The sequence below is a fragment of the Lepisosteus platostomus genome, chromosome 2, assembly GCF_059453375.1.
Source record: "Lepisosteus platostomus isolate fLepPlt1 chromosome 2, fLepPlt1.hap1, whole genome shotgun sequence".
Lineage (NCBI taxonomy): Eukaryota > Metazoa > Chordata > Actinopteri > Semionotiformes > Lepisosteidae > Lepisosteus > Lepisosteus platostomus.
The window spans coordinates 5,978,908-6,006,425 of record NC_142612.1 but is presented as its reverse complement, the minus strand read 5'-3'; the positions used below and the strand labels follow the sequence as shown (position 1 = coordinate 6,006,425).

At 38.0% G+C, this 27,518-nt stretch overlaps 2 protein-coding genes across 9 annotated transcripts in view; one reads left to right on the top strand and one right to left on the bottom strand.

The window, feature by feature from the left end:
• The window catches only part of pou2f1a (POU class 2 homeobox 1a), a 55,071-nt gene extending 31,155 nt beyond the window's left edge, over positions 1 to 23,916 (top strand). For 3 of the 8 annotated variants that reach the window (XM_088647725.1, XM_088647762.1, XM_088647755.1), the window contains exons 4-15: positions 3,575 to 3,679; positions 5,854 to 6,033; positions 7,743 to 7,881; positions 8,245 to 8,339; positions 8,852 to 9,025; positions 9,277 to 9,418; positions 10,047 to 10,192; positions 10,773 to 10,955; positions 12,599 to 12,671; positions 13,484 to 13,829; positions 14,980 to 15,086; positions 15,951 to 23,916. In XM_088647725.1, the coding sequence (XP_088503851.1) occupies positions 3,575 to 3,679; positions 5,854 to 6,033; positions 7,743 to 7,881; positions 8,245 to 8,339; positions 8,852 to 9,025; positions 9,277 to 9,418; positions 10,047 to 10,192; positions 10,773 to 10,955; positions 12,599 to 12,671; positions 13,484 to 13,829; positions 14,980 to 15,086; positions 15,951 to 16,258 (1,998 nt within the window). In that variant the 3' untranslated portion in view covers positions 16,259 to 23,916. The remainder of the gene's footprint in view (positions 1 to 3,574; positions 3,680 to 5,853; positions 6,034 to 7,742; positions 7,882 to 8,244; positions 8,340 to 8,851; positions 9,026 to 9,276; positions 9,419 to 10,046; positions 10,193 to 10,772; positions 10,956 to 12,598; positions 12,672 to 13,483; positions 13,830 to 14,979; positions 15,087 to 15,950) is intronic. The other 5 variants (XM_088647734.1, XM_088647788.1, XM_088647745.1 and 2 more) reach the window with 5 other exon arrangements.
• A 477-nt stretch (positions 23,917 to 24,393) lies between these two features.
• cd247 (CD247 molecule) overlaps positions 24,394 to 27,518 on the bottom strand; it is a 34,498-nt gene continuing 31,373 nt past the window's right edge. Inside the window, exon 8 of the mRNA XM_088647802.1 lies at positions 24,394 to 26,957. Within this exon, the coding sequence (XP_088503928.1) occupies positions 26,886 to 26,957 (72 nt within the window). The 3' untranslated portion in view covers positions 24,394 to 26,885. The remainder of the gene's footprint in view (positions 26,958 to 27,518) is intronic.

Sequence of the window (27,518 nt, the reverse complement as noted above, 5' to 3'; positions counted from 1 at the left end):
GTTGTGTACTTAACAATTTAAAGCTGTTCCTTGTTCATTAACCATTTCTTGGTCCATGTGTGTTTTAACCTTGGATTCCTATATGGCTTTAAATGTGATAGTTGGACTTTTATGAGGAACATCATCAAAATAATTTTCTGGAAATGTGTATACATCATGCCAAGTGCTCTGGTGTTCTAGCAGGTTAAGCAAGATGTTTCCTTTCTACATCCACAATGATTGTATCTTACACGTGCCATTGTTTTGTAAGTAGTGCCATTGTTTTAGAAGTCTTCTCATTTAGCTTTGTTTTTTTTTTCCATAATTATACTAGTAATGGTTTTAAGTGTTTTTTGCTTAGAGGTGTAGTTTGGTTTACACATTTTTAATGAGTTGTTGCTACTATGACTTTTTAACCAACTCTGTTCCAAGCAAGAGTAAGTTTCTAGCTAGAAGCCTGTGAGTAGTATCCCTTATTTCCTGAAGTATGACAGGGAAAATACTATCAAGGCCTGGCAATGTATTAATTTTTATCCATCCTAGTCTCAGTACCACCAATTATGCTAAAATTACCCATTACTGCTGAAAACTTGTTCTGTAATGAGTTTTTAATGTTTTCTCTTCTAAGCATGATGACTGTGAAGCCTCATTTTATACCCATTGACAGTCTATAAGTGAGATTCAGATGTTTCTATTGTAGATCTTTTGTTACCAGATAGATCAGAAATAGTGTGATATGTTGGTTGTTTATTGGATGATAAATTTAAACATTGTTGGTAACGTTATCATATTAAATGTAATAACACATCTGGACATGATTTAAAAATATTAAATATTTAATATGCAGTGCACACTTTCTCATTAACTATCATTTGCTTCATACGTTTTTTGTTGTGCACATGCATACTTTGCTAAAATAACTGTTCCATTTCCACAAGTTAAGTTTGAATGCATTTGTACAGTGGCTATCAGAAGTAATCACCCCCCTTGGACCTTTTCACATTTTTGTACTATGTGGAACCATTTAAATGGATTTATCGCAATTGATCACACAAAACACTATAGTGCTAGTATGCAGTCTCCTAAATTTATTTATTATAAAACCGAAAATAACTGATTATGTAAGAATTCATCCCCTTTGCTATGACACCTGAAGCAAATCTGGGATATGGTTATTGAAAAACACCAATCAAGGGAGTGGTATAAAAAAGATTCAATGCCTTGGACATTGCACAGAAAAATCCAATATAAAGAAATGGGGAAAATATGGCAAAATTGTGAGTCTGTGCAGAACAGAGTGTCCTCAAAACTAGAAACTGGGTGAGAAGTGCATGAGTTAGGGAGTTAGTTGATGCTAACTGTGGCAGCACTAAAGGAATTACAGGCTTTTACAGGTATGATGGGAGAAATTGTGAATATGCCAACTATTGCCTGGGTGCTTCACAAATAGTGGTAGAGTGGCAAAACGGAAGCCATTGGTGAAAAGGATCTCAAGGGATCTCTCAAGTAATTTGTGGACGAAGGCATGGGATACCCAGAGGACAAGTGGAAGAAGACTCTATGGTCGGATGAGAGCCGAATGAGCCCTTGATCCTCAGTGCTAAGCGCTATGCTTGGAGCAAGCGTAACACTGCACATCACGCAGAGAACACCATCCATACCGTGAAGCATGGTGATGTTAGCATCCTGCTATGGGGATGCTTCCGTGTCAATGGTATGGAAAACTTGTGAAAATAAAATGCAAAATGAATGCAATGAAGTAGAGCCAAATCTTAGAAAGAAAAACCTACTGCAGTTTGCCGGAGACCTGGGACTTGGGAGAATATTTATCTTCCAGCAAAGCAAACGAACCAAAATATAAAACCAAAGCCACACTGGAGTGGCTTAAAAACACACACAAAAAAAAGGTACTGTTCTGAAGTAGCCCAGCCTTTAATCCAACTGAGAGTCTTTGGCAGGCATTGGAAATCAATGGTCCTCGTTTGTGATTTTGCAAAAAAATTGCAGTGTGTATATTTCAATTAATTTAGAACGATCTGTAGAATTTTATTGCCACTTAAACACTATGGAGTGTTTTTGTTGATCAATGGCAAAAACTCCCAATTAAATAATACTTTGTTTCCATATTGTATTATAATAAAATGTGTTTAAGTTCAAGGGGAGTGAATATTTTTGATAGTACTGTATATATTGTAGCTGAGATTGGGGAATGTGTGAGTAATTGAAGAAAGGGAGTTTGAAGTTACAATATCAAGTCCTGACACCAGGTTGTTTTGCAAATCTTAAAGTTAATTAGAAGTTAATAATGACAGATTCTATTGTCAGAATATCAAGAATCACACAGCATGTTTTCTGTTTTTTTTCTGCAAAGTGTTCCTTGGCAAAGTGTGGTAACAAAGGAATAACCAAGTGGCAACAATAAAAAGATGAGTGAATACAAAATACACCTACACACAGCCTATGACTATACAGAGATTCACAAATCTGAGTCCCAGAGACCTGTTTTTTACAGACAGGGAAATTGTCCTTGTCACTGAGGCATAAATACCATAAAAAAAGAGAAACCTTGTATCAAATAAAAGATAATTGTCAGAGGTAGTCACTCCCAAAACACATGCTTAACAAAACCTTTTCCCTATACCTAACAGTGCATCACTAAACACGTGAGGTACTTATTATAGACTGGTGGATACCCCAAAAATGAAATCAGCATTTCAGAAAAAAATAACACAACAGTCCCTTTCCAAAAGCCTTAAGTTGGTCTCTTTAATACTTAAATTACCTGTAACAATGACAGTTGCAGTCAAACATTCCCAACGTTTCTCATTGTCTCGACTTCAAAGAATGCACCACTAGCATGTAACAGTACAGTATTTATATTTTAAAACAATCTGCATTCACATTACAAACAAGACGGAAACTATAGATTTAATACAGATAACTTGTGTAGTGGACACCAGAATCATTGACTGGCAGTGTTTATATCCTGATGTATGTCTGATGTATGCACTAAAAGGATTTTGCATGACAGCTTATTGCTAGCATTCTTATTAACACTAATGGTGTTTTTCCTCTGTTTCCCTCTGTATACTGTTTTCTTCTATTTTGTGGACATTTTCACAAAACAAATTTGTATAGTAGATATACCTTGACAGTGGTAGTTTCTCCTCTTAAGCTTCACGTTTATGGCATGGGATGTTATATCAAGTGACTAAAGCCAAGCTAGTCAGAGTGCTTCCTAAAATCTGGAGACTTGATAATAAAATGCAGCTTTCTCTTTCTTTGTCTGGATTTTGTATTGCTTTTTCATATACTGTAAGGAATATTGAACTCAGGCTTATTCTTGACTCTCCCCTGCTGCAGCTCGTGTTCAGCTGCGTTCATGTGCTTTTGACATTGTTGCTACCAGGGCAGTTTCCTCTCTACCCTGTGAAGTGTTGCACATGAACTTCCGGTCTGTGCAGAGCCGGTAACAGACATGTGCGGCCTGATGGCGATACGTTTAACTTATCTTCAAATAAATTCTCCAAATTGGCAGTTTGTGCCCTTATTGTATATATTTAATCTTTTAACTTCCAATATGTTTCAATTCTAGTGTAAGACAGAAGAATCTGGTGATTCTCAAGTCTCAAGCCAGCCCTCTGTACAAGGGGGGCTCCCACAGACTCCGCTCATGTTGACTGGAGGACAGATCACTGGAGTAAGTTGGCATTCAGCAGCTCGTGTTTCAGCACTTGCTGGCCTGTGCTCTAAGGACTGTTTCGGACTGTCACGGTTTACCATCATGTTGAATTGTGGAGCTGACATATCCTTTTGGCCTATCCTGGGTGTGAATATGGGCATTCTTATCCCTCTTCCCCATTTGGAGCACTCGGTCTGCTCTTAGAAGTAGACTGTGTTATTGAAAGGCTGTAATGGATTGAGAAAAACACAAAACCAGAGTATTTGTAGAAACTACTGTGTTTGATACCTGTGGCTTACAAGGGGTGATTTTATTGGGTTTGAAGATGTGTTGATTTATGGTGGGAACAATTTGCCTGGCAACGTGAGTAACGCAGGAATCAGTTCCTGAACTGACCCAGTGTTGAATACATGCTCTTCCTTGGGAAAGGGTGGTTAGACTGTCCTCTCACTGTGCATGGTCCCATTTCTTCACTTGCGCTCCAACGGCACACTGCAGCCTGGCCACAACGGCCGGTGCCACCAGTGACATTGTTGCTGTAGTCTCAGTCTGTCGATGGAGAGAATTTGCTCAGAGGCAGTCCCAACTCATTTCTCGGCTGGCCATGCTTGTTACCTATAGAAGTCTGCTGGTGCCAGATGCAAAGGTCTTCCACTGTGTAGTGTGCCTCTTTTTGTAGTCAGTGGTCTATTTTAAAATGCTGCTCTTCTCTTTTTTTCGAAATTATTTCTAGCTCGAGATGCATTCATGAGATTTGCTGATAAAAATAAATTAATCAGCATTTCTTTTTTGCTTAGAAGTGCAAATAAAACATTGGTTATTATTTTGTATAATGTAGATTTAAACAATGTAATGATGCATGGATTATTTGTAAAAATAGCCTTTGGTCACACCTTATGTTATGCCAGTGAGTAGGAAGTAAATTGAAAACTCTCGACCACCTAGAATTATTAGGAGAGTATGGTTTTGTTTATTCTAATTAGCCATTTTGTGTTTTTCTATTTTAATGTTTTCCTTACATCACACACTATGCATTTGTCTGCATCTCTGCTAATGTCTCTGTTTATATGTGTTTAATAAATGTGTAATGTCAGAATGCGCACATTGAAACCATGCCTATTATAAAGATGATAAACGTTCACACACTTCCATTGCATTAAGTTCTTTTAAACTGCTACTTTCTATATATAGCATGCTAGTTTGAAAAAAATGGAAGTAAGATATTTTATCAGGAACCACGCTTGTTTTCCTTTCTTTGTCTGTTTTGAAATATGAAATTCCCAGGGTGAATTAAAAAAAATGCAATTGCTAAATTTAGTGTTGCCTTAAGTCATTCTTCTCAGTCTGATAACTGCGGTATTTATGATCTGTAATAGGGTTGGGCAATATGACCATTATGTATGTATACCACATCATAAGTTGTCTTTATTTATATCTTTAAGGAAATTATTGTGCTGTGCTTGTGACATACATTGAAACATCTTTTTAAATCATTTTTATGTTGCTTTTCTTGTGCATTCTTAAATATTTTAAAATTTCAACATTTGCTTTGAACAGTCCCATTATTGCTAATTGCTACAATTTTAAAGTACTTTGAATAGTATTTTGATCTGTTGGCTCATTAAAATACTTTAGATATTTTTTGACAATTACCATCTGCTTTTTACGTAGTTCTAGTGTAGCACTAGTCTTGTGTCCTAATCATGACTTGATAAGAAACATCTGAAAAGCCTTCAAGCTAGAAGGCTGAAACAGAGGAAAGCCAGCTCATTTCTTGTTCTTCGTAATACTGTCTGTATACTGGTTTACAGCACCACCCCAGCTCACGGCCAGTGCCCGTCCTAGACATTTGCTGGATTGCTAAATGAGTGCTTTATCCTCTTAGGTTGTATTAACATGCGTTATGCTTTGGATATTTTGCTATATATTGCCCACCCCAAAGAAAAGAGCTTAAAAATGACATGTGCCACAAGTTCTACCCATCCTACACACTACACACCTGGTTCCCAAAATCTTACACAGAAAAGAAACCTTGATCAAAATAGTACAATTTCATGATACATGTCATATACAGTATTGCCTGTAACATCTAAAGTATTGTGTTTACATTCCTCTAAGCTCTAATGCATGAACTGCTTAACAAATGCAATGTGTCTTATTGCAGTTTCTCTCTCTCTTTTTTTTTTACCCAGTTAACTCTGACGCCAGCACAGCAGCAGTTGTTAATTCAACAAGCACAGGCTCAACTCTTGGCAGCAGCGGTGCAGCACTCGGCCAGTCAACAGCATAACACCACTGGGGCTACGATTTCAGCATCCGCAGCAACCCCGATCACACAAATCCCAATTTCACAGCCCATCCAGATAACACCTGTAAGATCTGGTTTCTCCTCTGCTCCTGGATGCCACTGATGTTTCAGTGGATGTTTTGTTAAGCACTTAGGTTTGTGTGTTTCGTGCAGTTTTGTGTCGTGCCAGTTTAAATAAAAAGGTAAAGTCCTTACCAGAGCCCACAGTAGCTCATCGGGCCAGAGCTCCTCCTAGTTTCCATAGTGTTAAGTGGTCTAGAGAGCACAAGAATGGTTGTAAAAGAGAGGAGGCCCTTCGGCCTATCTGTCCCAGTTGGTACTTAGTTGTTGTTTAATCCAAGGGATCCATGCAACCATTTCTTCAAAGAAGCCAGGGTATTGACTTCAACAACATGGCAGGGTAGCTTGTTCCATATTTCTGCAACCCAGAGAAGGGACACCAGTCCACCACAGGGATCTCCCCCCATCAAGGCCTGTTTCCTCTAAAACAGCTGAGTGGGCGAAAGCAAGTGGGGTAGAGCACCTCACTCCAGTGTTCAACAGGACGGACTTGATCACCGCGCAGTGCTGGCCAGTTTAGTAATGCCATTTCCTTTTTGACTTGCAGAGTCGTGGGTTTTCCTTTCTGGAGTAGCACGAGACATTCTCTGTGCTATTGAGAGCACTGTGCGGAAACTGCTTATTTCTGAGCTGTGATTCAGTCTGTGGGGAAGTCATGTTTGTGTCTTGGGGACACTAGGGAAATGTCAAGATGTTTTTGAAATGCAGAGCTCCCAGCTGCATTATTTTATCGAAGCAACAGGTTCAAGGTTTATTCCTCATTAGTGTTTTTGGTTCCAGACTTGCATCTGCAATTTTAAGATGGGTCATGTTGGTGATGTCATCAAACAGTTGCTTCTAAAAGCAACTAATTTCTTATACTAATACTACTGTATTTTTTGCAGTAGTTCCCCCAGAGTTTGTCAGTGTAACTCTGGCAATACAGGAATTTCTTTCTAAACAGATGTTTCAAATAAAAAAGCAAATATGTTTTTCAAGTCACATGTTAAAGTGAAATACTTTCAAATATAGTACACTTTAAGCACACTTCCATTCAGATTTAAGTGTTAGAGAAGTAACATTCCTGATTTAATAGTAATATCACTTTCTTTAGCCCTCCTTAAATTTCTGTATAGGTCACTTTCTAGAAAACTGCTTTGATTTTTAGCATCTCGGAGTGCTCTCCACATCCTGTTAATTTCAAGAAACATCAGCTTTTATTTAACAGGTTCCCATGCATGTTTGACACTAGTGGTGCATTTTATTGCATTAAATAAACACAACCTATGGGTACTGTACTTTTATAAATGTGGAAAAATAAACATCTACTACACTTGGATCTGATATTTATCAAACATAACCCAGTTGGCTTTTCTCAAAATCAGTCTCATGTTGAAGAACCTTTAAAAAAAAAATCACATATCATTTCATGGTTTTGTAAGACCAGGTGAACGATCACCACAGTGGACCTCCAGCAAGAACATTAATTATGTTCTCTTGAAAGTCAGTTTTGAAAGATAATTTGCCTAATAAATAATATAAGCCAGTCATCGTGTTGTAGTGCATTCTGGAAGGCAAATGGTGGAAAATTATCCAGGTCACACAAATTGTCTAAAACAAAAGCAGACGTGTCGCCAAGAAACAAAGTAAGTTATGACAAACTGCTACCATCGGACGTTACGTGCAGAGTGGGTGCTGCAGTCTTCTTATTTGCCTGATCTTTTTTTCTTCAAGGACCTGCAGCAGTTGCAGCAGTTACAGCATCAAAACCTGAACCTGCAGCAGTTTGTGCTGGTGCAGCCAGGCCACCCGATAGCGACTCAGCTGCAGCCGGCGCAGTTTATTATCTCCCAGACCGCACCGGGACAGCAGAGTACGTACAGCAAACGTGCGACTTGGAAGGGTCACATCTTTTATAATAACTTCACCTGTTATTTCCGTGGATCTAGACACACTTGCAGAAAAATATCCACAGTCATCTTTATGTTAACGAAAAAGTAAAATCAAATGATGTTTTTTATTCATCTTTGGAGAACGTATCTGTCTGGTCTCATAGATCAAGTTTTCTGACTTTGAGCTTGTATTTCTTTTTGTCAGTTATTGTAGAATTGAATTTGGACAAGCAGATACTTGAAAGAGAATGATGGGGAAAAGACTGTCCTTATTTTGTTTTTGGAAATGTATCTTTGTAAGTATATAACCTTGCAAATTTTTATATTCTTCCTGTTTTTACTAGACCTCCTGCAAGCTCAAAATCTTCTAACTCAACTACCTCAACAAAGCCAAGCCAACCTCCTGCAGTCACAGCCAAGCATCACCCTCACTACACAGGTCAGAGAAGTATTCCCAGAAGCATTTCAGCGTGTCTTAGTAAGGGCCTGCTTACTGTATAGAAGAGAGCTGGGGACACTTGTTTCCATAGTATAAAATAGAAAACCTAAAAGAGTAATCGAGTTCCCATCTTGAGGGGAATGGGGTAGTTCATAGGTTGTGTGTGGAAGCTACTTTAGATTTACATTTTAGCTGTATGTCTTAATTTATTTTTTTAGTTTTTTTGTGATTTGTTTGGTTAATAAATCTGAGCATCTGATCCAGCAGTTACCCAGGCCTCTTCCAAAATGTCAGCATCTGCGACATAGCTGAGTAGTTTGTATCAGGCTCCCACATCCTTTCAGAGTAAAAGCCTGCCCTTTTCTTAGTTTTTAAAGCTGCCTTGTAAAAGGTTTTAAGAGAAAACATAGGCCATGAAGTCCTAAGTGGAGTGTAATCAAAAATAATGGCCTTGATATCTGTGGCACCGAGCTTGTGCAGAGCTTTGACAATTGATGACTTCTTCTGTGCAGCCAGCGACGCCGACACGCACAATAGCGGCGACCCCCATTCAGTCACTTCCACAGACCCAGACGACACCAAAGCGATTGGACACTCCCAGCCTGGAGGAGCCCAGTGACCTGGAGGAGCTGGAGCAGTTTGCTAAGACTTTCAAGCAGAGGAGGATCAAGCTGGGATTCACTCAGGTCAGTTCAGCTCAGCTCAGCACGGCTGCTTGGTGACGAAGGGGTCCTGGCAAAGCTGTGGTCAATTACAGGTGCCTCGCTGAGACGTAAATTGTTTTAATTACAACAAAGCAGCATTGAGGTTTAAAGTCTGAAAGAATGGTTAGGTGCTTGTCAGTGAGGGTTAATATAATTGCCTGTACCCTCTTCTCTCAGTGTGACCCTTAAGCATTGCCTTCATACCGGTTACTTATGTGCTTTCTTTATGACAGGGTGATGTTGGGCTTGCCATGGGAAAGTTATATGGAAATGATTTCAGCCAAACAACGATTTCTCGCTTTGAAGCCTTGAACCTCAGCTTTAAAAACATGTGCAAGCTAAAACCATTGCTTGAAAAGTGGTTGAATGATGCAGGTTTGTATTTGTCTTCTGTCTGCCAGTGTTTTATCTGCCTTATAAAATGACATTATCCTGAATAACACCAGCTGGGTTTTAACAGTAATTAAATTTAACAGGTGCATGATTTATAGGACGTATGACCTCACTGTTATGTCCAGCAATTAAGAAATATGTTTAATTTTTTTCCCTTAAATTTTAGATAGTGGAAAAAATAGAAAAGAACAAAATAGATTCACGTTTACCATTTTTCTGAGCATGCTTCAAAAGAACACTGATGCATGTATCTTATAATGTGCTTCCACAAATTTGTGAGGACGAAAAGGGAGTTAGGTTTAGTTTAGCACCTTAGGGCTTCCGCTACTGTTGGCACGTTATAAAGATTGGGAGCTTCCAGAGAATTATAATGCTTGTAAATGTCACAGACAACCATAGAACACAACCAAATATAGTCAAAGAATGAAGCTAGTCTTGTCCAATTAGTTGAACAAATTCATGACACAATGAATAGTTTAAAATATTTAACTTTATCTGAAAGAAATAGTGTCTGCATTTTGCTGATGTAACTCTCAGGTTGGTTGGATCTCATACTAATCCTGAAAAATTGCGAAGTATTGTTGTTGAATGTGAGCCTATCCCATTACAGAGAACCTGACTTCTGACCAAGCTTTGTCCAGCCCAAGTGCCCTGAATTCCCCTGGACTGGGAATAGAGGGGCTAAACCGCAGGAGGAAGAAACGCACCAGCATTGAGACCAACATAAGAGTGGCCTTAGAAAAGAGCTTTCTGGAGGTCAGTGATATTTCACATTCCTGCTCCTTAAGTCATCACAGTAGTACCGATTAAATGACTAAATTACAGTTATGGTCCTCATAAGGTCCTTGCAGTTCACAAATAGGTATTATTTTCCGTTTTCATTAGTACAGGTTTTCTGATAAAAAATAAAAACGTGAGTGTTTACTCCAAAAATATGGAGGGTCAGTCTGGGATTACAGAGACCAGAGTGCGCTGCCTTCAGGAATAGGGCTGTATCTCACTTGCTGTAATATCAGAACATACATTTTGCTCTCTGTAATATGCTGAGTGGGTTTTAGAAGTGATTAAAGCCTGAAATGTGGTCTTAATATAGTCATTATAATAAAGAAGTAAAAATGCCTTGAAGTATGTTTAAATGGTATATGCTAATGTTTAAGGCCGTGTACTATATATTCATAAGACAATATGTTGGCTTATTACACACAACTATATGTATTTAATGACTTGTGTGAACTTAGTTAAGAAAGACTTTTGGTGTTTTTAATCTGTTGTGTGTAGTGCAGATATTGGCATCCATATGTTCAAAGGGAATGTGTGGTTTTTTTACATTTTCAAGCAGAACCAAAAACCTACCTCTGAGGAGATCACAATGATAGCCGACCAGTTGAACATGGAGAAGGAGGTAATCCGTGTCTGGTTCTGTAATCGACGGCAGAAAGAAAAAAGGATCAACCCACCTAGCAGTGGCAGTACAAGCAGCACTCCTATCAAAGCAATCTTCCCCAACCCAAACACAATGGTAAGAACCCTAGCTTTTAACTGCCTGGCTGACTGCATATTTTATACTGATCAAGACTTTCTGTCTCATTTCTTCTCGATGGGGGAAGAATGTAATTACATGCATTCCGTTGATAAATATTAGTGGAATGTTCTAAGAAGTCAGAATTCTTATGAAGATTTTTTTTCATGGAAAAAAAAACATTGTGTGTTGCGGGGGAAAATAAACTCCCGTCAGAATGGATGGCAAGCTACATCAGCAATTCCTTTTCAAAGCCACGAATTTACGATCGTCCATAAGAAAAAAAAAATTGGTTCCAGCAGTTACTTTAGCCTTATTTCATCTAGCAGAAGCAGAGACACAAATGGACAATAGATAATAACCATAATTTCTTGAGTAAACAGAGGGGTGCTCAGAAGATGATGTTAAGTTAACAGTAGAGGATGGACACTCAGACTGAGCTAGATTAAAGACAGTATTATGGTAGTGACTCTGTGGCTAAGGATCTGTGCCTGTGGCTGGAAGGTTGCTGGTTCATATCCCGCAGCCGGCAGAGGAATCCTACTCTGTTGGGCCCCTGAGCAGGGCCCCTTCACCCCAACTGCTCCAGGGTTGCCATACAAATGGCTGATCCTGCGCTCTGACCCCAAGCTTCTCTCCCTGTCTGGGTGTCTCATGGAGAAGCAAGGTGATCTTATAGTGACTGGACACAAGGTACAGAGAGCAAAGGAAGACTGCAGTGCAAAACACTAATTCTCTCCTAAATGTGCTCCGTGACTGAAAGAGTTACTTCTGTTTCTTAAGTTAACACTCATGGTCTTTGTCTCAGTTTTCCTGGTCTAGAATCACAGTGACCAAGCCTGTTCCTGGAGGAGTGGTATATCTGTAGCCTTTTTAGGTCTAAAACGCCAGCAGCTGAAAAGCTTGAAGAAACTGTTGAATAAGTCCAGTTAAACTCTTAACAAGCTGATTTAACTCGGTTTACCCAGAATGCTCGTCCTGGGTCTAGAGTAGTCTTAGTGAACATTTTGTAATATAATTTCATGAATGGTGTAATAACTACACATAGTAATTGATTTCAACACCAAAAAAACCCAGGATGGTGAAATCTAATGTATTCTCTCTGCATTTCATAAAGAAGGCACTTTAAGCTATAGGAATAATTTCATAACACTTCACTGCATTTTCAACATAAAGCAAACTAAAGAATCTGAAAGCTGAACAAATACTTGATACTTCCAGCAGCATATACATATATTTATGATTTGTATAACCTAAAAGTTTTCATCCTTACAGTTAGTAAAATAAAAGGCGTATCATGTATATTGGAAAGTGCAAGGAGTATGCTTTAGTTTGTAAATGCCCTCTATATTTACCCTTAGTTGTAACGTTGTGTAAGGTTAATATGGGAATCGGACTGTTGGTTCCAAGTTTGTGGCATAGAAATTGTTTGTTGCACTGACTCCACAGAATCCAGTGTATTTGCAACTGAAAACAATTAAAAAGTGTATTTCAAGTGGGGCTTTTTTCACTTAAAGTAGTTTTCCAGTTAAATTTAGTACAGTAGGATTGTTACCAAATGAGGAAGGTAATCTGATCTGATTCCGAAGAGTACAAGCTTCAGAATATTGAGCTCCAAGTCTAATTCTTTTTCCTTTATCTAGGTGCCCAGCACTGCTAGCCTTGTGACCAGTAATACGCCGACTACATTGACTGTAACTAATCTTGGCTTCACAGGTATGATTTTTATTATCACCGTCATTTATATTTTGTTAACTTATGAATTTTTGTTATTGTAAATTATAAAAATTAAAAAAGTTCAGAACTTATTTTTTTTATTTAATTTACGTAGTTGTATATGTGCTTAAATTATTTCAAACTTTAATACATATTTTTAGATGTAGATTGTTGATAATGGTGTATAATTATAGCAATTACGTTGTTTTATAGTATTGTACAGTCTTTCAACACTGATGTCTTTGTAAAACAGCTGGGCTATTTGATGATTTAATAACCTAACAATGTAGTTTGACGTAAGGTGAGATATATATAGCAGGGGATAAAAAAAGATGTTACCACTCAGTTTCTCACAGTTGGGTATTTAATATAGCTAAAACACATTGTTTAAAGGACACAAAAAGAGACCTAATTCTTGGTCAATAGACAAAAGTCCCAAATCTGAGACGAAACATTGACATCTACTGGCGGACACTGGCAGTTAAATTTCTGTATCTGCTCACATGAAGGCCTCAGGGAACATGCTCCGAGGCCGACCATAAGCCAAGCCAATTCAGCACAGTATTGTGAGAGAAAATGAGTCTTTGTAACTCGATGGTGGTACTGTGAATAATAATAGTGAATAGTGAGTTTAATGAGCTTTACTACAACAGTGCCTCTACAGTTGTAGAGCAGCAGCTGGCAGGATCCCATTGCCTTAAAGCAGCATTTTGAAGCATGTGTTTTTTTCCTGTTTTTACTTGCGAATGTTGTGCCTATTCGTATGCTTTGTAGTTATTGAAGGGCTGTGTCTCCACCGCTTATTATTTCAGGCACAACAGGAATTGGGCCAGCCACTACAAACACTGCGTCCGTCATCTCGACAACACCTGTTGCTTCCTCTGCTGTGACCTCGCCTTCCTTGAGCCCTTCTCCCACGTCTCTCCACGCTCCGATCACCGAGTCCCCGAGCTCGCAGGAGACCAGCACCACCACGCAGGCCCCTTCCTCCATGTCTTCTCCCCTCGGCAGCGGCCAGGTGATGGTCACCGCGCCGGGACTGTCGGCCGCTTTGCAGGGAGCTGCCACACAGCTGCCTACCAACGCAGGCCTGGCGGCTATGGCCGCCGCAGCTGGGCTCAACCCGGGCCTCATGGCATCCTCTCAGTTTTCGCCAGGGTAAGACGCTGTCTCTTAACAGTCCTTACTCTAACGTAGTGCTTTTCTGCAGTATCTCCAAGTGCTTAACACATGAAATAGGAAATCCCACTACCACCACCAGTGTGTAGCACCACCTGGATGATGCTCCAATACGCTCACCACACACCAGCTATTGGGGGGGGAGAAGAGAGTGATGAAGCCAGTTCAGAGATGGGGATTACTGGGAGGCCATGATTGGAAAAGGCCAGGGGGAAATTTGGCCAGGACACAGGGGTAACACCCCTGCTCTTTTCGAGAAACACCCTGGGAGTTTTAATGGCCACAGAGAGTCAGGACCTCGCTTTTAAGTCTCATCCGAAGGACGGCGCCTTTGGACGGCCCCTTACCCAGGTTATGCTTGTGTGTACCGAGCTTGCTGAGAGCTGCTGTTCACACCAGATGGCTGCAAACACTGTTAAACATTCATATTTACAGAGCAAATAATTCATGAGACGTCTGCGGTCCACTCTTACTTGATGGGTGTTTTCCTGATGTAAACAATAATACTCAGCTAGCAAAAATGATTTCCAAAGTCTGTGGCAAAAGGATCCCAGTTTTGCTTTGAACAGTAATTTTGGTAATTTCTCTCTTTCTAAAATTCCACTGCTGGTGAGATTGTCCTTTTCCCTGGGAAAATAAGACAAGCTAATTATTTGATTTGTGCCCTTGGTAATTTAACAGTTTTAGACACCATATCACTGATGCTGTTGAAAACCTTGTTACTGTATTAAAGTTTATTTTGGATTGGTGTTGTTAGTGAGTGTATAGGTTTGATTCTCAGATAAGCAAATCACACTCATTAAAATCACACAATTTTGCATTTGTGGGTGGGAACTGAAAATAAAAATGTATCTTAAAATCATGGTGCTTGTATTGTTTCCACTTTCAGTTTGCCTGTGATTTTGTGAGGCTTTCATTTGAGTAGAGAGAGATTTCCATTGCTTTGCTAGTTTATTCGTCACAATGATATCAAGCTTGAATTCTATCAAATGTTTGTGCTTTGGCATCAGTGTCATTGCATTTTTAATGATATGAGATTGTAACATTAAAATGTAGAGGAAGCATGTGATATTGAAAGAACATCAGGAAATAATCTCACAAAAATCCTGTTGCACTGCTGGCCTTGCAGAAATTTTTTTTCTTTCAGTGGTGCCTTACTTAGCCTCAATCCAGGAACCCTTGGCAGTGCTTTAAGCCCAGCTTTGATGAGCAACAGCACCCTTGCGACGATTCAAGGTCTGTGAGTTACTTTTTCAGTTTGTCTTCCAATACTTTTTAAAATTAAAGTTGCATAAAACCCTTGACATATTCCGGGTAATGAAATTCTGAAATGCCACACCTTGGTTAAGCATGATTCCATTGACTATGAAATGCATACAGGAACTCCAAAAATGAATGGGTGGCTCCTGAGAAACTTAAGCAATGAAGATGCTGGCTCCAAGAGCTGACTGGGCTCTGTGTTGCTGGTTCAAACCTGCGATGCCAAGTATGAGCAATACATGTGGCGCAGAAACAATGACTCGCTTGACAAAGAATGTCATCTCCTCTGTGAAGCATGGAGATTTATTATTTTGGCTTTGGAGCTATTTTGCATTTTCAGGTCTTGGTGTCCTTATAATTATATAATTGAGAGGAGGAAGAATAATATCAATGGTCTTGGTTGGCCATCACAATCTCCTAAAATCAGTACAATGGAATATGAAGAAAGGAAAGCGGCTCATAAGTACAGGCCATGTATTCTGAAGGAGCTGGGGAGATTGTATGTGGAGGATTGGTCTAACATCCCGAGTTAGACGTCCCTGAGCCTATTAAGAAGCTGCAGGAAACACCTTCTTTTTCTTGAACAGAAGGGGATCAGCAAAATGCCGATTGCTGATGTGTGACTAGCTGTAAATACTGTCTATGCAGAAAAATAAATAAAATGGACATGCAATATGCAATTTGGCAGTCTTAGAATTTGTACATTTTAGATACAGTTTGTATGCTGAACATACTGAATGCTTTTGATTAAACCAGCTTTCAGTCCCACTATAACAATTACATAATTGTGAAGTTTAATTCTGATGTTTTTTTTAATGTTGTGTTCTTTTCTCCCTTTAGCTCTTGCATCTAGTGGGACTCTTCCAATAACCTCCCTGGATGGCAGTGGAAATCTCTTGTTTGCTAATGCCAATGCAGGCGGCAACCTGGTGACTGCCCCGCTGTTCCTCAATCCCCAGAACCTCTCTCTGCTCACCAGCAACCCGGTCAGCCTGGTGTCTTCTGCGGCAGCCTCTGCGGGGGCCTCTGCTCAGGCGCTCAATCTCCAGGTCACCTCCGCGGCAGGCGAGTCCAACCAGAGCGCGGTCACCTCCGTCGCCGGGCCTGCCGCGGCCACCACCATCACTACCGCCTCCAAGGCTCAGTGAACTCAAGGCTCCTCTGCTTTTATTTTTTTTTGTCCTTTTCAATTGATTGTTCTCTTTTGCTGCCACCAAAAAGAAAAGAAACCCACTAAAAAAACAAAGCATTTTTACTATTTTCTCTATCCCTCTTACCCTCCGTTGCCCCCCTACTTCAGCCTGTGTGCTGTGCCAGGAGCCTTTTCCTTCTCCCTTGGGTTTGCAACTCTGCGTACGTTAGTCCACCGTTAGCGCTGCAAGAGACTAAACCTCTGTTGCAGTGATCCTTATTTGTTTGTCGAAACGTCATCTCCAAGCAGGATCACTTAGCATCTCAACAAAGCGGTGTGCTTTTCTGTTTCCGGCACACCTGTTCAAAAGCAGAATGATGACTTTGCAGAATGAAAACGTTTTTGATTTTGTCTTTCCGGGACTTACCTTATTCATTCTTCAACTAACATAGACAATTCTAACCAAAAAATTAAGACTTTATTGGCTGAGTTATGATACTGAATTTGTTATTCGTTAACATTGCAGAATGGTGTTTTTTTTGCTTATCTGTTCTAGTAGGGTATTGGTTATTTTATTTCTAATCCCAGGTCTGTTGTACAGGCCTTTTTGTTTATTAATGGTGTTTGTTATACTTTAAAAAAAACAGTACTGAGTTTTTGTCTTAATTTCTGCAGGTTTAAACTTGCAGATCTTTTTAAGTTAACGTGTGCATACTGTTCAGAGAATTATTTTCTTTTAAGTTGCGTAATCCCTGAGATCTTAAATGTGGTTAGGAAGCTGTCAAACTGACCTAGGAAATAATATTCTGATTAGATCTGTTTATATTCTGGTTTATGTGTAAAGGAATAATGCAACTTAACTGGTTTTCCTTTTTCTGTCTGTCTTGCTGGAAACACTGATTAAGCAGCCTTTTGTACAAGTGGATTACTAGAAATTACACTGATAAGTTAATTTTTTCGGTAAGCTTTTGTAGGAGTTGTATGCAAAATCCGCATACGTGCAATCCTTTGTGATCATGACTAGAAGTTAGACTTGGAAAAGTTGATGAGGGGAGTGTTTGCCAAAGGGGGGTCAGAAGATCCCAGTAGAATCAGCCTATTTTTGTGGTAGCTGAGGTTCTAAGTTTTGCTTTTGATATAGCTAGCTGCTGATTTAATTTCTAGCTGTGTTTTTCAGGAAGAAGAGCAAACGTTAAATGCACACTTGTAATTACCTTTGCTTTTGGAATTAGGTTTCAGTTGGTGGGTGCTTTGCACACTTTAAAAGTTAGTATTGTGTTGCTGGGACTTAAGTGGACTCCTCAAAATTCTCAAGTTGTACATTTCTCAGCACATTTAGATCTCGAGTGCTAATGTGTTAAACAAAGAAATGGGGCTGTTTTAACTAATTTCACTTTGCGATAGAGAAAGGAGACTAAAATGACGAAAGTGACTGAGATTTCAGTGATGGCTATTGTTTAAGAGGTAAACATTGAAAGGAAATATGTTTTATTTTTGTGCATTTAAATTTCAGACTTTTCCTTCTACATGTGCACAGTATCTGTACCAAAAACGAAACTGGATAGATCTACAGTTCCCTTGCTTTGGAAAAATGATTCTGTCATTTTCTTTAATTTGAGAGACATTTGTTTTCTTTCCGGGTCACACTTTAGTGTAGGGGTTGCAAAACTGTACTTCAGAAATGGATAATAACCCAGTTGTTATAGATTTTTAAAGTATTTATAGATTGAACAAGCTGCCTTCTGCAAATAAACCTAGAGTTTAGGAGTGTTGAACAGGATATGGCCAGTATTAGGGTTTTGTAACTAACTGCAATTAGCCTGCAGTAAAGGTTGGTTGTCATCACATTTGTCACTCTATAAGTACTTTATTTATATATATATCATTTATAAAATCTTTATAAATAGAATGTGCAACCCCATTTGTAAAGTGGTAGCTCCTTCCCTATGTATACCAAAAATATTACCTGAATCTACTGTTAATAACTATAATATAGCATAAGTATACAGCTGTCAAAAGAGGCTTACTTTAGAGAAATTAATGCAATATTTTCAATATCCAAAGACTTTTCACTATAGTTAAGGGAAAATAGTATCTCTATTTCCTCATTCTTCAGTGAGGTGGAGTTTTTTAAATGCAAGAAAACGCAATGAAATGTTGACCTGATGCTGAAATTACAGGAAAGCGGGGAACTTGTGTTGCTTGAGCACTTTGTGCACCGTGATGAAAACCCGACTCTCTAGGATCGCGTTTGGCATCTGAATTATTGGAAATGGTTTGAACAGCTTTAGTAGCTTAGTCAGGTATTTTGAATGTTTAAGGTTGCCGAGACAAGTCTTACAAAACAATTTTGTCCCCTGTCTCTTGTATATTTAATAAATGGTGTAATATAGATCTCACAAAAATGGTTGGATGGTCGGAGAGGGTGTGTACTGATAATTTTAGGGCTTATGGTTATGATTTTTGTTTTTTCTTGATGGTTAAAACGACAGATTTCATTGTTTTCCTGGTGAAACTAGCAATGTTCATCCTTTTAATTAGGAAAATGGACTGTAGAATGAGAGATCTAGTGTGGCTGTTTCCCCTAACAATCTCCAGCCATCTTACAAAGCTTGAACCAAAGTCATTTTCTAGCAAGCTGCTGTACCAATGAGATAGTTTGTATTAAGTGCAGTTCATGTGCAGTGAGGATTTTGGATGCTACTGACGGAAAAAAAATCCCCCATTTGCTGCTCTTATCCTTCTTTAAAAAAACTGCTTCTTCTGGCAGAATTACTGTTCACCTATAGGGCTTTCAGCATTCGAATTTTCTAAATGGTCCAACACTTTGAAAAACAAAAATAGCCAGACAGTTTGTCACGCGATTTATAAATCATACAGTAAAAATCAGGAAAATCAAGATTTTCAATGAAGTGACAATTATTAAAGCTAAACCATACACACAACGAACTTCTTATATTACAGTGGTGTAAAATCTACAAGAAATCTGGCTTCCTTTCCAATAGAAATGTCGTCACATGATTTTACTGCAGGTATATTGAGAACAGATTTAACAAATTCAAACTAGGTACAGTATGGAACCATTTTATCCCACCACTCTACAGATAAGGATTCATCAACAAAAATTTTGTTTATTTTTTGCTGATTTTTGCTGAATACAGGGGTCTTCACAATGCTTAATTTTGGATCATTTCTGCTTTAATAAACAGTCACATCTCTGGAGTTGACTGTGCTAGTGCTATTATCTTTTAAAATATCAAACTTTATTTTTTATATAAATTTTAGGAACGTTACCAGTATCTGATTATAGATGATATAAGAGGCCCAAGAAACTGTGAAAGGACTCAACCAGAAACTCCTCACAGTTTTTAATTTTACTCTTCCATTTTATCTTTTTTAAATGAGTCATTAATCTGCTGCCTTCACAACAGACATCACATAGTTCTCCCAAAGTGTCTTTTTTTATATTTGCGGAAATGGCCCAAAATGTATCAATGTCTTTAGTTTTTTTTCGAGGTGTTACACTGTACCTAGTCATTTAGTATTACTAATAATGTTCAAACAAGCAGCTAATATAAGTGTCTAAAAGCCCTTGTTGTACACAGCACATTCTTTGCTTGCATATTCTTTTGCTTGATTACTTAATTTTTTTTACTTTAATAAAATACCTCAGCATCACTTAGCAAATAAGGTTCACTTTAACATAAAGCTGTAAAACTATGTTACCGCGACCATTTTAGTTCTAGAATGTAGATGAACTGTTAATAACTTATGTGACTTTGCTGTACATTTTTAAGAAAAAACAAAAGTTTATAGGAAATAATATTGATAAATACTACTACTTTTGGGGTGTTCTCTTGTTAAACAATAATTCTTTTGTGATCCTACTTGCCAAAGCAAACGCCTTTTTCCTCTGCAGCTCAGTTGGTTTTTATGTGGCCTGATACAGAGCATGCATCATCTTGCCATTTATTAGTCCCGATTTGTATTTGTGTAGTTCCTTTCTCTTCAATTATCTTTTGGTTAACTGGTATAGGGAGGGGATTGGGGGAGGTGGGTGTTGATGTTACAGAAATATTTATCTCGTAAGGACATAGGGACTTTTTTTTTATTTGTGTTATAAATTGAATGTAGTGGTTTGTCATGCTTATTGTCAATAACTTTTTAACTTCCTTTTATGATAGCAATGCTAAATACTTCTGTCTAGACCAAAAAAATAAAATAAGAACCTGCTCCTTGCACCTGAAAGGTGGACCGGATGTTAAAATGCTACTGTAAAATGGCTGTTGCTGGCACTCCTCCCTGGGTGCCTTACTGGTGTACCTGGTTAAAAGGTGCTTCTGAGTGGACTGTCATGGACTTCTAAGCACCTGATCTTCAGCTTTTTCTGTGTTGTATTGTTGTGCAAACGTTTCTAAGATGAGTGGTTAACAATCATTTTGATTTTATCATCGAAACAGACGACAAGATCACTGGTTTATCTAATCAAGGTTGACGCTTCAAAATGAATCTTAATATATATTTTGTGTGAGTGTGTGATGTTGGCACTGGTATTTCAGCCTTTGTCCACTAAGAGAATATAAAGATGTGCTTCATACTTTTTTATATACATACCAAACATATCAACAGATAAACTAAGTTATAAGTTCTTGATCTTTTTTATGAGTTGTAAAATGCTTACATTTTGCTTTTGATAATGAACCAGTGAACTTGTTCTCCCATCTTTTGAGTTTTAAGTTAGACTTTATTATTTTTGCCTAGAGGATTGGCATTTTTGTTATGAAAGCTTTACTGATGTTCTTTTTTCCTCTAGACAATATGTGAAGGTGGTATTAATAGTAATTGTAATAGATGACTTTACTTTTTAAAACATGTTGTCTTGTAGATCATAGGAATGATGAGATGATGAAATTGCATAAGAAGAGCACTTGGAACAAAGATTTTATTAAAGAAAAAAAATGTTCCTACAGAAACACAGAGGAAGAAAAAGAAATACCTGTGCTTTCATACAAACTAAGAAATGTTCTATACCTTTCAGTTAGCTCTATTTGGTTTCATTATCTTGACGCCAGTTGTTACTTCGTCAGCCAGAGAGCAGACTCTAGAATTGTGGCTTTCGTGTGTGTCTAGTTGTACCCAAAATCATTTTGATGAGATTTTCTAGAGGATAGAGTGAAACACTAGCTTTTGGGCAGGATTGTATTTTCTAGTATCTGCCTGTGAATGGAATAGCCACAGTGTCTGTGTGCTAGTCTGTAGTTCCAAATCTATGTTCATTTTATTTATTTAATATAAATGTGCAGATTAAGAGGTTTGTATTAGGAGGGTTTCTTTTCTTTCTCTGTGTACTAAAGATGGGTGTGGTGGGGTTCTTTGGTGTATCCACTACAGGTACAGGAGCTGTTGTATACCTCATTTCTAACTCGTGACAGAGTGAACTTGCTTTAATCTTCTAAAGAAAAAAAAATAACCCCTCAGAGTGGCTTATTCATGTCCGCTTAGTGTACACTTGTAAGTCTAGGAGATATATGTACCATGCAGCAGTACAGTCAGTTATAACACACAAACTCATGAATGTCTTATTTAAAGGGGAATACTGCAATTTTAGGTTTTATTTAATGTTAAGAACTTGTTGCTGACCCATATTCTTCTGGCATTATTGATTAATTTATATGTAGTTTTTCATCCCAAGTAGTTTTGTGTCTAGTAAGCAGCTTCAAGACGACACTTTCCAGTAGATCGCAACCTTCTACTGTTATTTTTCCAAATTATTCTCAAAGCAACCTCTTTAACACCAAATGTATACTATTGACACTTTTTTCTCCATTATTCAAAATACATTGTGACACCAAAAGTTATGTTTTAATTTTTGACAATCCTTGTTCCATTACCTGTTGATTTTTTGAATGTAGATGTTGGTGTGATTGTACTGCTAGTGTGGTTGTAGATCCCAGACAACTTCTTCAGAGAAAACCAAAGACTTCTTATTGATTGTATGAACTAAACAGTCTTCAGTCCTACATCAGTCTTTATTTTACAAAGAGACACGTGAGTATCAAACTGGGGTGGTACACGTTTTTGTGTGATTTTGATTGCGTAAGAAATAAAGGCCTGTTGTTGATGTATATACATATTCATAATTAACCTCTCCTTGGGTATAGGCAGAATTTGTCATTATATGTAACATTTAAGATTGTTCAAGTATTTTTTACCCATTAAATTTCAAGTAGTGTTCAGAATTCCCATGCATTTGTTAACTCTTGGTTCTTTAGCCTTCATTGGGTCGTAAAGGATCTATGACATCTTTGACTGACGATTTTACAAGAGTAATTACAGGTTAACATGTGGCTGTCTTTGTCTATGTCTGTGTAAGCTGCCTATTAATCAAGGAGGAGATTGTCTCCTAAGAATGACAGACCCTCAGGTGCTTTGCTACTGGTTGGGGGACTGAAGACAGGGGATGTAATTGGCTACTCTGATGGGTACTTATATTAACCCTTTTGTGGGCTGGGTGATATGAATTAATACACACTGAGGTATTCTCCTGAGCGCACTGCAAATGCTTAGGAGAAACTGTTCTTAAACTGCTAGCTTTTTGTTTTCTGGGGTTTTTTCTTTTATTTTACTTTGTTCCTTCTACACTGTTCCACTGTGCAACTATGCATTGTAGTCCTCAACCTTATGCTAGATAGATGTCTGTAAATGTTCTTGTGCATTGGTAAATGAAGGATTTTTAACAGATTTTTTTAACTTAGTGGGGGGTTGTAGGATCTTACAAGCTCTATCCCAAAGCAAAAATCCAAATATTAAATGTTCGCCTGACGCAAATACCAAAGATTTGTTTCTTCTTGCAAAACCTTAGGCTTGTGTATTAAATGCATTTACCCAGCACTTGCATTAGTCTAACCTCAGTAATTCCAAAGCTTAGATGTATATTTTGGTATATTTCTGGGATAATTAAAAGGTTTTGTGTCGTTTTAAGAATTCTTGTTCGTTTTGGTGTATTGCTCTCTTCAGTCATAGCATGGAGAAAAAATAATGAACTGTCTTACTCTTGGTAGTTTAAAAATAGTATTTTTGTATGTTTTGGGTGTGTCAATGTACGTGATATCAGTTTTCACTGCCCGGTTACCATGATTTAAAAAAGTGTACATATTAATTCAGTTGTAGATTTCACAGGATGTGCATTCTGTATACTTGCATTTTCACCCACTGCAGTTATAGCTGAAGGATTGTGTCCCCCTTTTAAAATTGATCGATAAAAATTACTTGTTCCCTTTTATCTTCCTATTGGGATTGATACACTGTAGCTCTCTGTTTGAAGCCTCTGTAATTTTTTGTTTGTATGTTACAGTTTACACTATACCTAAAAATACCAGACCACACTAGAAATGTGGATTAGTGCTTCAAAAACAGCTACATGGCTGTCTTTAATTCAAAGAGTGGGGACACAGTTCTTTATTGCTATCGGTTTGAAACCGCTACAACATGGTGGCTTAGATCAGAAAGATTGTGTAGAAATTTAATTATGTGAGTCAGGATAAATGGTAGATTTGTGTAGATGCATTTGTCTGCTGTAATTTTTATATATATAAAGATAATCTTTTACTGTAACTGTACAGTACTCTTTTGTTGTAAACATCATTAAACCATTTTCCAAGTGTTTTAACATTGTATGTTGTATTGTCTCCTAGTTTCTCTAATTGGATCTCCAAACATCTCACAAGCTTTGTGAGATCAGTTAACAGCAATAAGAAGGTGAAGGTCACAATTGTAAGGTTTATAATTTGCCCAAGGGGAGTTTTGGTTATTACTGTGTGTTTAAATCAGTCTGTGCCTCCATAAGCTCAGGAACATAAATAGAAAGCATTTTAAATGGTGTCCTGTTTCACAATCTGTAAAATTGTTTGCTTACTCAAGAGTCTGCTGATACACCCATCATAACTTAGGTTTAAATAGCAGTGTATTTAAAGAAACATGTAGCAGCCAAGGGGGAAAACAGCAATATGTGAACATGAAACTTTTCTATACAACCTTTTATGGTCCACAGTAAGAAAAACATTACTACTACAATGAAAGAAATTGCTTACAATTGTGTAACGCATTTAGAAAATACAGCCTAGTGTAAATACATTTAATATGAAGCAAAAATCTGAATCAAGACTTTTATTTTAGCTACCAGTAAATCACATGAAGTATTTACATAGGAAGTCTAATGATAAATTACAAATACAAAAGTAGAAGCATTGCAGTGGTCCCATTTTCTCATTACTACCTGAAATGTGGTTATTTGTTCTTTAACCACCTTATAATAGATTTCCCTCTTCACATATAACCGATGGCTTTAAACATTTCGGGAGTCTCCTAAAAATGTCTCCTGACCCGTTTGAGACCAAAGCACCAAGATTGTACTGCATTATCCCACAGTATTACAAGAACAAAAGTTACATCGAAAGCAAAGGATGTTCTCAATGCACTGGAATACATGTTTAAAACCTCTAAAGAAAATTGAAAGGAATCTTTTAGATTTTTTTTGGTCTTCAGATCTGGTTGTATGCTTAAGTTTCATCTCCAGTAATTTTCTTTGTGCTGGTGCCTGTGCTCAAATATGAGCTTTCAGCCTTGGACCACAGAGTAGCAGCTCTTCAAGCTGACAAATCCTACCTTGAATGAATGCGTTCTGCTTGCTTTGCTTTAACAGTAAACCTAAAGGAGCAGTACCCCACATAAAGCATAGCACATAGCACTTTTAAGCATTTGCTTCAGATTTTGTCTAGCAAAAACCAGAATGTGCAAAATAATTTAAGTCCCAGGTATTCTAAGTTTAGTTATTTTCGATCTGGATATTGTAACTTTAAAAATCCTTGTACAAAGTACAGTATGTCTCCGAATGACAGATCAAGCTGTGATGAATAACACTACTGCATCTCCCTCTCCGAGGACAAAATTGATTTTTTTTTTCAGGTTATGCAGTGTGGCGATGTGACACCAGGACCTTGTCAGCAGTCCGGAGTATGTCCGATTCCCGAAAGGGGAGTTTAAAAGCTGACAACTCAAACGTTTTTGGCAGTGGTGAGGACATCTTCCCACTCAGTCTCAGTGCAGTGATTTCTTCTGATGTTTAGATATGTAGATATATTCAGACCCTTTCTGGTCATTTTTTGCAGGGGAGGAAAGTCGTCAAGTCATTCAATGCCTCCAACAGCACACACAGTAGCTGTTAGAGTAGATTAAAACAGATATAAATATATGTGGGTATGGTATTTTATGTTGTTCTTGCTTCCAGACATTACAGTGGCCGCATATATATGCAAATAAGAATGAAGCAATGGTTTTGCTCACCACTCGTGAGTTTTTGCATTTTTGTAAGAAAGGAAAGTAGGGGAGAAGGTAAAAGGAAAATCTCCCAAATCTCTTACAGAACAATATTTACATTTTTTAAGAATTTGGGGATCTTGGATATGTACACTGAAACGTTTCACTCTGCCACAGTACTCAACAACCGATCTCAGAACGGGCAGTACCTATTTTTTCTTCCTCTCGTTTTGACAGTGAACAAACCAGAGTATTTATTATTCAGATTCGCCCCTGTTCACCTCAAGATGGCGCCAAACGGGATGCAAACAAATATTATAATTTCCCCGTTGCATCAAAAACCCTTAGAAGTATAGGAAACAAAACTAACCCTTTTCCTTTATGCGGTATCAAAGCCCTTTAAATTTTCAAACTAGCTAGTTAATAATATGGGCCATAACTATTCCCAATAACAGTCTAATAGTCCTCTTGCAAAATACTGTAAGCCTAATGATACTAAATGTTTTGCATGCCAACATAACAAAAAATGTTTTCAAATGTTATTTATTTCCATCCGGTTATGATATTTCTTTTAAATGTGAAATGAGTTCAGAGTGCCAGCACAGTCTGGGCACGTAACACCAGGGAGGAGTGAAAATAATCACCCCTGCTTCAGGAAGCCGGGAAATGCGTGCTTTCTTTTTAAATACTTTTTTTCTCACATTTATTTAAAACAAAAGTGTGATTTGGTAGATTATATTAAAAGCCATCGATGTGTTATTATTCAGTTAATTTTCACCTTTACAGATTAATATCTGTTGTGTCGGGCCATATAGAATTTGTTTATAATATTAACCAATTTCACAAGATTTGAAATCCAACAGCCTTAAAAACAAAATCCCAAGAACTTTAGTTCCCCGGTTGCTAGGTTCTCGATCTGAAGTATTTTCTTGTCATTTGTATTTACGGACACAGCTTTATGTATAAGCGGTTTTAAGGTATCTCGTCTGAGGGTGCCTTCTTGGAAATAAAACGTGCATGGATAGGAACGGGGGGGAAAAGGCCTTGAGATTAAAACCACAGCTGTAAAATATCTCTGTCTCTGGGGGAGGGGAGAACTGAACTAGCAAGTCTGAAAAATAATAGGATTTCAAGTTTCTATCTACAATTTAGGTATTATATGTTTTGGGGTGCTTGTTACAGACAGATACGGGTATGAATCTAAGCATTACTACTGTACATGTCTGTGTTATTTTACAGGGGCCTGGAGAATGTCGCAGAAAGGCTTGAAGCGTCTGAATATCTGAACATCCAAAAGAAAGTCACGAAACACGCGCGGCTCCCCCTTATTAGCGAGGAGGGATCGGGAGGGGCTGCATGTTCAGGGAGTCGTAAGTGTCTTTGGTCGCCGCACTCAGACCCTGAAAGATAAGGGGGAAAAAACTGTTTTCAATGGTTTTCAAGCATCCCTACTGTCAAGAGCATGTTTCGTTTTTCCTTTAGGTGGGGCTCTTGGATATCACTCGGATTAAACGTGGTTTGGCTTACAGTAGAAAGCAAGACTGCATTTACACAGTAATTTCTCTAGAACATTTTGGGTTTTTAATTGTACGTGCATGTATCGACGGTTATGAGCATAAAACATCTTTTCTAGTTTTGATCTGGTTCATGTTTGCAGTGCATATAGGTCAGAAATCAGTGTTCTGCAGTGTTGGCCATGAATCTTTCTCTTTAGATGCAAAAAAATATTCTATTCACATTAAGTGAAACCAATATAAATGTTTCTGATTTCACTGCATTTTGCTTACAAAAAAAAATGCCTTCACTAAGAAATCTCCTAAATATACATCATTAACAAGATGTCAGCAGCACGTAATGTATGCAATTACAAAATAAAAATAAGCACCAAGCATTTCAGTTTCGCTCTTCTTTGGTCTGTGGATAGGTGTCAAAATGGAAGGCTACTTCTTTGTTGAGGTGCT